The sequence below is a fragment of the Hyla sarda genome, chromosome 5 (genome assembly GCF_029499605.1).
Source record: "Hyla sarda isolate aHylSar1 chromosome 5, aHylSar1.hap1, whole genome shotgun sequence".
NCBI classification, from domain to species: domain Eukaryota; kingdom Metazoa; phylum Chordata; class Amphibia; order Anura; family Hylidae; genus Hyla; species Hyla sarda.
This window is the reverse complement of record NC_079193.1, coordinates 342972605-342984968: the sequence shown is the minus strand read 5'-3', so window position 1 is coordinate 342984968 and position 12364 is coordinate 342972605. Positions and strand designations below refer to the sequence as shown.

General features: G+C 41.6%; 1 protein-coding gene across 7 annotated transcripts in view; it reads left to right on the top strand.

Annotated features, from left to right (window-relative positions):
* The window catches only part of ANGPT1 (angiopoietin 1), a 368410-nt gene that overhangs the window by 339052 nt on the left and 16994 nt on the right, over positions 1-12364 (top strand). For all 7 annotated transcript variants that reach the window (XM_056522583.1, XM_056522585.1, XM_056522584.1 and 4 more), the window contains exon 8: positions 2865-2995. In XM_056522583.1, coding sequence (XP_056378558.1) covers positions 2865-2995 — 131 coding nt within the window. The remainder of the gene's footprint in view (positions 1-2864; positions 2996-12364) is intronic.

Below are 12364 nucleotides of genomic sequence, written 5' to 3'. Positions count from 1 at the left end.
TGGCCCCGACATACAAAAGCATCGTATGTTGATGCTGCCTTCAACATGCGATGGCCTCTGAGAGTGATCGTATGTTGAAATGATCGTACGTCGGGGCCATCGTAGGTCGGGGGGGGGGGGGGGGTCACTGTACATTTGTATTCACTAGCGGATTCCCCATCCTGGCACCAGAGTAAGAAGATCATCTTATTGCAGTAGTGAAAATATCGGTCCAGGGTGGGCTTGTGGAGGTTTGTGGGTTTAGTGGGGAGCTGAGTACAAGGTAGTGCCCCATTATATACCTGCTGAACCTTGGCACTAGGGGCACATCCATCTCTCAGAATTCTGGATGCAAAAAAGCAACGTTACTGGACATATCTCAGTAGGAATTGTCCTACTGCCTCTTGTTGAGTGTTTACATTATCATTACTACTTGTGTAGCATTCAGCGACATATTATTTATTATACTTGGTCCGTGTAGTCCGGCTGTGGACAGATGACGCTGACTCTACACTGCAGGACTGTGCCTTTCCATACATGATTCGGAGAACACCCTTCAGTCAGCGCCAGGAAAGTTGTTTGTTTTGTCTGCAATGAAAAATGAGAATTGTTAAACTCTTAATACACAACATGGCCCCCGAAACGCCCGTTAATCAACACGCCGTGTCCTTACACGTATCCAAAACGTCAACATACAGAGGGCGATGTACGGTATGTATAAGTGAAATGCCCAGTGACCATGCGATAAAACAGTGTTTCCTAACCTGCGTGCCTCCAGCTGTGGCAAAACTACAACTCCCAGCATGCCTGGACAGCCAAAGGCCTCCAGTGATGCCAGATTTACGATAATTTATGCTGGAAAACTAGATAGATAAATAGATATGAGATAGATGATATAAAGATATGATATAGATGGAAAGATGAATAAATATAGGATAGATACAGTAGATTTATATATCTAGTACAGACAGATATACAGTGATCCCTCAACTTACAATGGCCTCAACATACAATACAATGGTCTTTTCTGGACCATCGTAAGTTGAAACCAGACTCAACATATAATGAATGCTACGGACAGTCCAGATCTGTGAAACGTGTCAATGGCTGGAAGAACCGACCAATCAGAATGGGCATTCACTGGTGTAACCCCTGTATTACTGAAGTGTATGCACTGACTGGTGTCTGGTAGAGCCCCCTACAGTACAGGAAGGTATTACATGTTCTGTACTACTCTTTACCTGTACCAGGGTTAGCTTTGGACGCCAGGTGAGGGCGACTCCATGTAACTTTTTTAGGACATTTTGTTTACTGTACAGGACCCCGAAGAAGCTCCTGTCCTCTACATAGACCAGGGTTTCCCAAGCAGGGTGCCCCCAGCTGTGGCAAAACTACAACTCCCAGCATGCCCGGACAGCCTTTGGCTGTCCGGGCATGCTGGGAGTTGTAGTTTTGCCACAGCTGGAGGCTCCCTGCTTGGGAAACACTGACATAGACAGTGATTTACAGCTCTCAGCAGATCTTTCCTACTTTTATATGGAAGGATTTGCTTTATCTATATTAGTTATCTACTTATTTTTCTTTAATCCTCACTTTTTCCTATTTTTGGATGACATTTTGGTGCCTTCAGAACCAATTACCAGGTTTCCATAGAGTTCTGGTCTCAACATACAATGGTTTCAACATACAATGGTCGTCCCGGAACCAATTAATATTGTAACTTGAGGGACCACTGTAGTAGATTGTATAATTTGTGCTTAGTGTATATGCAGTATTCATTCCAATCATAATATATACTGTAGGATCATGAATGTAAACACTTGAAATGATTTTCATTCACAATCGGGGGAGATTTATCAAAACCTGTGCAAAGGAAAAGTTGCCCAGTTGCCCATAGCAACCAATCAGATCGCTGCTTTCATTTTGCAGAGGCCTTGTTAAAAATGAAAGTAGCAATCTGATTGGTTGCTATGGGCAACTCAGCAACTGTTCCTTTGCACAGGTTTTGATAAATCTCCCCCGATATCAATTCCTGGCGTCTTTTAGAAAACAGGACCTGGCATTGAGGGACATGTATCAATAATGGTGTAGCAATGTGTGATTTTATGTATGTTTTTTTTTTTTGCCTCAAATGGAGCATATTTGCGCCAAAATTATCAATTGTCGTACGCACGTTTGTAATTTCGCCACAAATGTAGCCCTACGAAAGGCGCAGACCCCGGAATTCCGGCCAGTAAATCTGACTTTGGGACATTCTATTGTTGCAGCTATTTTCTCTGTCACTTTATTCATGGTGTAGATTTGCGCCTAAATGAAGGTATTTGCGCCTGAACTTGCGCCAAATCGAAAAGTCGCAAATAATGAACTCCAGACCAAAGAATGATTGTAACTGAAATCACGACTAACAAAGTGAAATCAGTGATTTTGTTCTAAACCATTTGGCGCAATTGTTTGTCGCAAAAAAGTGACATAAAAGGAAATTTGAGACAAATCACAGTAGAAAAAAAAAACAGGGTAAAATCCTTCATACATACCCCCCCCCCCCCCATTGTCCTCAGTAATTCCTCCACTTTCCCTCGGTCCTGGGTTTCATTCCTGAGTCCTGTTTCATCTCAAATGTTTTTATATTCTCTCCATAAACTTCAGCTCTCTTTATTTTTATATTCTTTTTACCAACATGTTAAACAAGTCCCAAACTAAATGACTATATGTCGTCTTGTACCGAGCTATTGTTATATATTGTTTGTGCTGAGTTCTTGCTGTAATGGTTTCTATGTCCGGTTTGTCCATTTATTGTACCAGGACCCTTAATTGGGGGGTAAAAAATCCATTATTTTCTAATTATACAGAAAATGGCTTATCTTTTGTCTTCTGGTCTATTCTAGATTATACTTGAAAGGTCACAGCGGAACCGCAGGAAAACAAAGCAGTCTGATCTTACACGGGGCGGATTTCAGCACAAAGGATGCGGACAACGATAACTGTATGTGCAAGTGTGCGCTCATGCTTACCGGAGGTGAGTGTAACATTCAAAGCATTACAGGTTTAATAAGTCTTCCAGTTTTGTTGGTGGACAATATAATAAAGTATGGTTTGTTGCATGACAAGGTGCAAACCAAGGAAAAGGACAGGTCACGATTGCCACATTTCTAAGCCCCAGCCGTATTAGCAATTCTCCAGGGTTAAAGGGGTACTCCGGCGCTAAGACTTCTTATTCCCTATCCATGTTCGCTCCGAGGCTGATGAATGGCGATCACGGGGCAGGAGCATTGTGACATCACGGCTCCGCCCCCGTGTGATGTCACGCCCCCTCCCAAAGGTTTGCATTGAGGGGGCGGAGCGTGAAGAACATGCTCCGGGGGCTGATGGTAACGGGGTGCTGCATGAAAGATCACGGGGGTCCCCTGCGGCGGAACCCCCGTGATCAGGCATCTTATCCCCTATCCTTTAGATAGGGGATAAGATGTCTTAGCGCCAGAGTACCCCTTTAAAGTAAGACAACCCATATAGCACATATAGAAAATAATGGCAGTATGAACCTTTAAAGCATACCTGCCATAGCTGGTGACTCTTCAGGATAAGCTGCCCTGTGTGTGTGCATGAGGAGCAGCACTATTTCTGGTTATTATATTACTGGTGTATGGCATATTTTAGCAGATTTCTGCTCTGCAGGCTTTATCCATAATTTGCACTTCTCCTAGAGCTGGTGGGTAGAGCTCCCTCTCCCTCCTCTCTTAGACTTGTACTAGCTTGTCTTGTAGACTCAGGACAAAGCTGAGCTGATTTTCAGAGTGGAATACAGTCTCACGGGAGAGGGGGCAATGGAAGAAGCTTGAGAACAGGAGAAAGAAGCATTTTTGTCCAATAAGATATATGACAAAGTTTCTTATATTCACTTTTGATCTATGCAAAGTTTGTTCAAATAACAGTGCATATTTAAGCCTCTTGGAACCAATTTTGGTGACACAAACAAATTACAAAATGAGGTGTCAAAGTTGTGCAAGAAACATGAATTTATGCCTTATGCCTTAACCCCTTCTTGACCACCAATGTGCCTTTTTACATTAGTCAATAAGTGTTTTAGGCTTTTGGAAAACAGTGATTTTATGGTGCTCTAGACTTAGCAGAATACAATGAAAAAGAACAGTAGTACAAGATGTGCTGCATGCAGGACACCAATATCGTCTGACAGACCCCAATAATTGTTGTGATGACAGAATGACTTATTTTTGCCATGTTGCACTATTTCTCTGGGATTTGTGATGGAATCTATGACACATATGTTAACAAGACATTGAATTATAGAAAAGGAATGGAGAAAAGGTGGCGAACACCTAGTGAAGCCTGCAAAACTAGGGGGTTAAGAGACAGGATAAGAGAGTGAACCCTTACCAGATGTGGTTGTGCTCTGGGCACAACACCACTAGATGTATATGTTATAGGTTGAGGGTCAGAGGCCACAAGGATCGTCCGGACATTCACAAATAAGATGCAAATAATGGATACAGTGAACAAGTAGTAAAGAGATCAAGATAAACCTTTATCGTAAAGTGACGCATTTCAAGCTCGAACCAAGCTCGATGGAAAATTTGGTTCAAGCTTTAAACATGTCACTTTACAGTACAATAAACAAGAAGTTTTCTTCACTATCTCCTCATATCTTTGGGAGAAGCGCTGTCAGGAAAATCTTCAGCTATCAATGAAGGACGTTCCAGGATTCATATGCAAGTAGGTTTTATTCTGTACCAGTACAGGAGACAAGAATAGAGCTTACATACCTCAGCTATGATGACATGTGTACTTTTCTAAAACTCCCAGCATGGGAACAGCTTTTTATAAGAAGGCGTTATGGTTAAAGGGGTACTCCGGCCCCAAGACATCTTATCACCTATCCAAAGGATAGGGGATAAGATGTCTGATTGCGGGGGTCCCGGCGCTGGGGACCCCCGCAATCTAGCATGCAGCACCCACCTGTAAGTAGTGCCGGAAGCGCTGGAGGTACGCAGTCTTTTGCCTCCCGACCACGGGGACGGAGTATCCTGACGTCACAACCAGGGCTGTTTGAAGGAATTTGGGGGCCCCAAGCAAAATGGACATGGAGGCCCCCCTCCCCCTTGATGTTCACGCACGTCACGCTCTAGGGCGTGCGTCAGGACATAGTAATACCGGCCCTTGAATTCTGGGAGCTCGACGTGAGCGAACGTCGATACGAGGCCCCCACATTAGGTGCAGCAGTGTTCCCCCCACATTAGGTGCAGCAGAGTACCCCCCACATTAGGTGCAGCAGAGTTCCCTCCACATTAGGTAGGCAGTGTTCCCTCCACATTAGGTAGGCAGTGTTCCCCCACATTAGGTGCAGTATTGTTCTCCCCACATTAGGTAGGCAGTGTTCCCCCCACATTAGGTGCAGCAGAGTTCTCCCCACATTAGGTGCGGCAGTGTTCCCCCCACATTAGGTAGGAAGTGTTCCCCCCACATTAGGTGCAGCATAGTTCTCCCCAAGTTAGGCTGGCAGTGTTCCCCCACATTAGGTTAGCAGTGTTCCCCCACATTAGGCTGGCAGTGTTCCCCCACATTAGGCTGGCAGTGTTCCCCCACATTAGGCTGGCAGTGTTCCCCACATTAGGCTGGCAGTGTTCCTCCACATTAGGCTGGCAGTGTTCCTCCACATTAGGCTGGCAGTGTTCACTCACATTAGGTAGGCAGTGTTCCCCACAGACATACAGCCTCCAGCCATATACAGTGTATGGCTGGAGACTGTATGCCTGTGTACTGCCCCACTTCAGTGCTACGACCACTGTTCCCCCGGTCCGGCCATTGCATTAGTTCCGGGACCGGAGAAGCGGTGGTCGGAACACCGAAGATGACGTCCCGCTGGTCACTTACTAAGCTGGCCAGCGCACGTCTTCCTCCTCCTCGATGCTCCGGTCTTCTGTGCCTCTGTTGCTATGGGCGCACGCACGGGATGTCAGTGACGTCCCAGCGTGCGCTATCACCCGGCGGCTCCTGCGTTTTTAAACTTAACGTGGGGCCGCAGAGAGTTAACGGGGGGAATCCCTCAATCAGACATCTTATGCCCTATCCTTTGGATAGGGGACAAGATGTCTTGGGGCCGGAGTACCCCATTAATACTTCTGCATTATCTACACTTAACATCTTAATTTACAGAGCACCGTATTTTACACTTTATCTTACATGATAAGGAACTAACTAGTCTCATTCTTGCATAATAAGCATTGATTCAAGCTAATACATTAACCATTGCAATTCTGGATACATATGTATAGCAAATCTGTTATATAAGATATAATACACGTAAGCGCTGATAAAGGTTTTATTATTTTTTTCTTTATGACTTGTTCATGGTCTCCGTTATTTACAAGACATTAAATTGTCCTTTGAAACTAGTGAGTCGCCATGATGATGCACTTTGCCCATATAGTCGTGCTGAGGGTACCTCAATGCTGGCATTGTACTAAGCACGCCCACACTGTTATCATGCTGCAGGTAAATTATTACTATCTAGCACTCAGCCATGTCTATACATAGAAGACACATTGTAAGCGGCGGTCATCTTCTACAAGGGATTAATACAACAGCCCCTTTGTTTCTTATAAACCTCATTTTCTGTTTTCATTGGCCGCCGTCATGTGCCATTAACAGTTCCTGTCGTTCATCTTTGAGAAGTACTTTGAGAAATGTCTTTGGGAGGAGAGAATAAACATTTACATTATTACTTATTGTGTTATTCATTCCCCAAGATTTGCTTTGAAGAGCCGATTGGCTTTAATATTAGCACAGAAATATGGCCATTTTCGGGGATTTTCCTACACCCTTATGTCACTGACGTGAATTCGCTCACTTTCCGCCGTAATCATTTTTTAAGTATTTCCGATGGAGAATTCCCCTGATGCCTCGTTGGTCCTTCTATCTGACATTGGGCTGATGTAGTCAATGAAAGACGTGTGTGTGAGAAAATATACACTGATTGTAATACTAATGGACCTCTAAAGCCAGAGCAGAAGGGAAAGGAAAATACAACCTCTTTAACACTTTATTAACACTTTAGAAGTGCGTCCGCACTATTTTTTTTAATAGTAAACACTGATTAAAAATAACTTTACTAACCACTAACAGGTGAAGCGGGTATCATCTCAAAATATGTATCTTAACCCCTTAAGGACCACAGGTTTTTCCGTTTTTGCACTTTCGTTTTTTCCTCCTCACATTTTAAAAATCATAACCCATTCAATTTTACACCTAAAAATCCATATGATGGCTTATTTTTTGTGCCACCAATTCTACTTTGCAGTGACATCAGTCATTTCACCCAAAAATCTACGGCGAAACGGAAAAAAAAATCATTGTGCGACGAAATAGAAGAAAAAACGCCCTTTTGTAAATTTTGGGGGCTTCCGTTTCTACGCAGTACATTTTTCAGTAACAATGACTCCTTATCTTTATTCTGTAGGTCCATACGATTAAAATGATCCCCTACTTATATAGCTTTGATTTTATCGTACTTCTGGAAAAAATCATAACTACATGCAGGAAAATTTATACGTTTAAAATTGTCATCTTCTGACCCCTATAACTTTTTTATTTTTTCACATATGGGGCGGTATGAGGGCTAATTTTTTGCGCCGTGATCTGAAGTTTTTAGCGGTACCATTTTTGTATTGATCGGATTTTTTGATCGCTTTTTATTCATTTTTTCATGATATAAAAAGCGACCAAAAACACGTTATTTTGGAATTTTTTTGCGCGTACGCCATTGACCGTGCAGTTTAATTAATGATATATTTTCATAGTTCGGACATTTACGCACGCGGCGATACCACATACGTTTATATTTATTTTTATTTACATGGTGTTTTTTTATGGGAAAAGGGGGGTGATTTGAACTTATTTAAGGAAAGGGTTAAATCACATTTATTAACTTTTTTTTTTACACTTTTTTTTTGCAGTGTTATAGCTCCCATAGGGACCTATAGCACTGCACACACTGATGTTATAACCAGTACACTGCAAAGCAATAGCTTTGCAGTGATCAGGGTTATCGGCGGTCGATTACTCAAGCCTGAATCTCAGGCTTGGAGCAATCAATCGCCGAGGTAGTCCTGATCAGCCCCGCTGAGCAGCCAGGAAGGTTTTACTTTCGGTTTAGACGCGGCGTTCAACTTTGAACGCCCCGTCTAAAGGGTTAATAGCGCGCTATTAGCTCCGGGTCCCGGCATCAGATACATGCCGGGACTGAGCCGATATGACGCGGGGTCACCGCGTGACCCCGCGTTATATCGCGGGAGCCGGCCAAGGACATAAATATACATCCTTGGTCGTTAAGGGGTTAAAGATCCATCACATGACATTTGGTTGGGTAACCTGGCCACACAGGGGGATATTTATCAATGTTTGCTTATGTATTCCTTTTTTAGTAATTTTTTTCTTTTTTTTTTTTTTTTATTACATTTTTTTTTTGCTTATGTGCGACTTATTTATTAACTGCTTTCAGCCTGTTGAGAAATTTCTTTCATGTAAGCAAGTTTTTCTTGTTTTGCTTTGGTAGTAGCTTTTTCTGCTCCATGTCTGAGCTGGAGTAAATTTAGTAGGTTTTTTTCATGCAATGCGACTTTTTTGCGACTTTCGCACCTGATAAATCTCTGACCACTGCAAGTCAAAAATCACTTTTTGCTTTGGTAAGCAAGATTTTTATATTTTGCTTAGGACACTGAACAAGCAAAAAGTTGCAGAAAAAAGAGCGTAGGTGCACGTGCGACAATTTTGCGACAATTTTATGCAAAAAAAAACTACTAAATGCTTTGATAAATGTCCCCCATAGTGTCTAAGGCTGCATTCACATCTCGTTTTTGCAATACGGTTGCCGTATCCGGTTTTGTGTCCCGGTCTAAAACCGTATCTAACCTGTATACGGTTATTTTAAAATGGAGTTCTGTGGTAACCATATTGAACCGTATGTGCCTACGTTTACATCCAGTTTGCGCAATACTATTTTTCATTTTTTTGGGGGGGGGGAAATTCAATAAAAAAAGAACTTTATTTAAAATGTTGACAAACATAAAACCGTATCCGTTTTTTTTTTTTCAAGGAAAACGTATTAAAACATATGCAAACGGACATCCGTTTTCAAACCGTATACGGTTTACAAACGTGAGGAGGCATATACGGTTGCATACGTTTCGGTCCGGTTTCGAGACATACGTTTTTTGTACATAAACGGGATACGGGACCCGTATTGCAAAAATGAGATGTGAATGCAGCCTAAGACAGCTTGCATCCAGCTGTTGCAAAACTACAACTCCCAGGATGCCTGGACAGCTTTGGCACAAAAATGCTTCCCCATTGCCTTGTATAAAGACTCTCAGAGACCACTTTTGGGTAGTGTACATTTTGGTGAGAGAGATAGCCCTCAAAGACGTTTCAAAAGTTTTTTTTATTAATTGACAAGGACACCTAAACTAAATTCAAGGAAAGTAAAGGGTGGACACATCTGTAGATCTTCCTGTGTTTAGCATAATGATCATTTTTGGGGTCTGCCTGTATATATAGATGTCTTTAACATCTCTAATCTTTCTTGTCATCAACAAATGATAAGTAACTGCCAAAGGCAGTGTATCTCATCCAGTGTGCCTCCAGCTGTTGCAAAACTACAATCAAAGGCTGTCCGGGCATGCTGGTAGTTGTAGTTTTGAAACAGCTGGAGGAACCCTGGTTGGGAAACACTAGTGTAAGGTATTAGCAACTAATCTCCGGGAATACCTTTCTTATAAAATGCCCTTGCTTTATTCATTAGAAAAATAAAAGCGTTTTCTATAGTCAGGGAGTCTGGGACAGTCAGAGAGGTGTGGCGCTGGGTCCACTGTACCCTGGGGCCACAATGCCTCTCTCAGCAGACGTATGCTGCACCTCCTGTGTGTGTAATTAACAGGGCTCATACGCAAGTGTGGTTCACGTGGTGAGTCTCTGTTCAGTCCCGAAGTTGTGTGATGACGCAAACTTTGGGAACGCCCAGAGACTCACCGTGCAAATGGCACATTGTGCGGGAGCCCTGTGTGTCAATTATAGTGTCAGTCACTTTGATGGGTCAGTCACTTTGATGGGTCAGTCACTTTGATGGGTCAGTCACTTTGATGGGTCAGTCACTTTGATGGGTCAGTCACTTTGACAATATTGGATCCTCTGATTGTAAGGTAAGCAGCTTGTCTAGGCCTCAGTAGTACAAAGCATCTACCATTACATCTCCTACACTGTAATGATCATGATTTGACTCTGCTGAACCTGTCTCAGGCTACACAAAAAAGCTGTAAAGTGGGCAGCAGAGAACAGGAAGAATCAGCCTATTTTGTGGGCTCCAGATCAGTGTTTGTCAAGCATCCGGCTGCCAGGGCATGCAGGAAGTTGTAGTTTTGAAACAGTTGGAAGCACTTTGATTAGAAAACACTGATCTAGAGGCCATGTTCAATATTTTGTAGGATATATATGTAGATATAAAGAAAAATTTAAAAGAGTAACAAATTATTAACAAATATAATCTATAATATCTCAGTTAACGAGGTACTCTGGTGGAAAACTTTTTTTTTTTTTTTTAAATCAACTGGTGCCAGAAAGTTAAACAGATTTGTAAATTACTTCTATTAAAAAATCTCAATCATTACAGTACTTATTAGCTGCTGAATACTACAGAGAAAATTCTTTTTTTTTTTTTTTTTTTGGAACACAGTGCTCTCTGCTGACATCTCTGTTCATTTTAGGAACTGTCCAGAGCAGCATGTGTTTGCTATGGACAGTTCCTAAAATGGACAGGGATGTCAGCAGAGAGCACTGTGGTCATGATGTCAGCAGAGAGCTCTGTGTTCCAAAAAGAAATTAATTTCCTCTGTAGTATTTAGCAGCTAATAAGTACTGGTAGGATTAAGATCTTTTAATAGAAGTAATTTACAAATCTGTTTAACTTTCTGGCACCAGTTGATTTAAAAAAAAAAAAAATTTGCACCGGAGTACCCCTTTAATGAGACGCACCAATGTTCTAAGCCACACATTTTAACCAACCTAAGATCCATAAATATTATAGTTGGAATTTATCAGGTCTTGCATCTCAGACCATAAGTGGTATAAAGTTTTTTTTTTAATTGAGCAAAACAAAGCTTCTGCACAAATTTCCAACTTAACCCCTTAAGGACTGAGCCCTTTTTCACCTTAAGGACTCGGCCATTTTTTGCAAATCTGACCACTGTCACTTTAAACATTAATAACTCTTTTTAATAACTCTTTTAGTTATCATTCTGATTCCGAGATTGTTTTTTCGTGACATATTCTACTTTAACGTAGTGGTAAAATTTTTTGGTAACTTGCATCCTTTCTTGGTGAAAAATCCCCAAATTTGATGAAAAATTTGAAAATTTTGCATTTTTCTAACTTTGAAACTCTCTGCTTGTAAGGAAAATGGATATTCCAAATATTTTTTTTTTATTCACATATACAATATGTCTACTTTATGTTTGCATCATAAAATTGATGAGTTTTTACTTTTGGAAGACACCAGAGGGCTTCAAAGTTCCGCGGCAATTTTCCAATTTTTCACAAAATTTTTAAACTCGCTTTTTTTCAGGGACCAGTTCAGGTTTGAAGTGGATTTAAAGGGTCTTCATATTAGAAATACCCCATAAATGACCCCATTATAAAAACTGCATCCCCGAAAGTATTCAAAATGACATTCAGTAAGCGTTTTAACCCTTTACGGGTTTCACAGGAATAGCAGCAAAGTGAAGGAGAAAATTCACAATCTTCATTTTTTACACTCGCATGTTCTTGTAGACCCAATTTTTGAATTTTTGCAAGGGGTAAAAAGGAGAAAATTTTTACTTGTATTTGAAACCCAATTTCTCTCGAGTAAGCACATACCTCATATGTCTATGTTAATTGTTCGGCGGGCGCAGTAGAGGGCTCAGAAGGGAAGGAGCGTCAAATGGTTTTTGGGGGGCATGTCACCTTTAGGAAGCCCCTATGGTGCCAGAACAGCAAAAAAACCCACATGGCATACCATTTTGGAAACTAGACCCCTCGAGGAACGTAACAAGGGGTAATGTGAACCTTAATACCCCACAGATGATTCACGACTTTTGCATATGTAAAAAAAATATATATATTTTTTACCTAAAATGCTTGGTTTCCCTAAAGTTTTACATTTTTAAAAAGGGTAATAGCAGAAAATACCCCCCAACATTTGAAGCCCAATTTCTCCCGATTCAGAAAACACCCCATATGGGGGTGAAAAGTGCTCTGCTGGCACACTACAGGTCTCAGAAGAGAAGGAGTCACATTTGGCTTTTTTGAAGGAAATTTTGCTCTGGGGGCATGCCGCATTTAG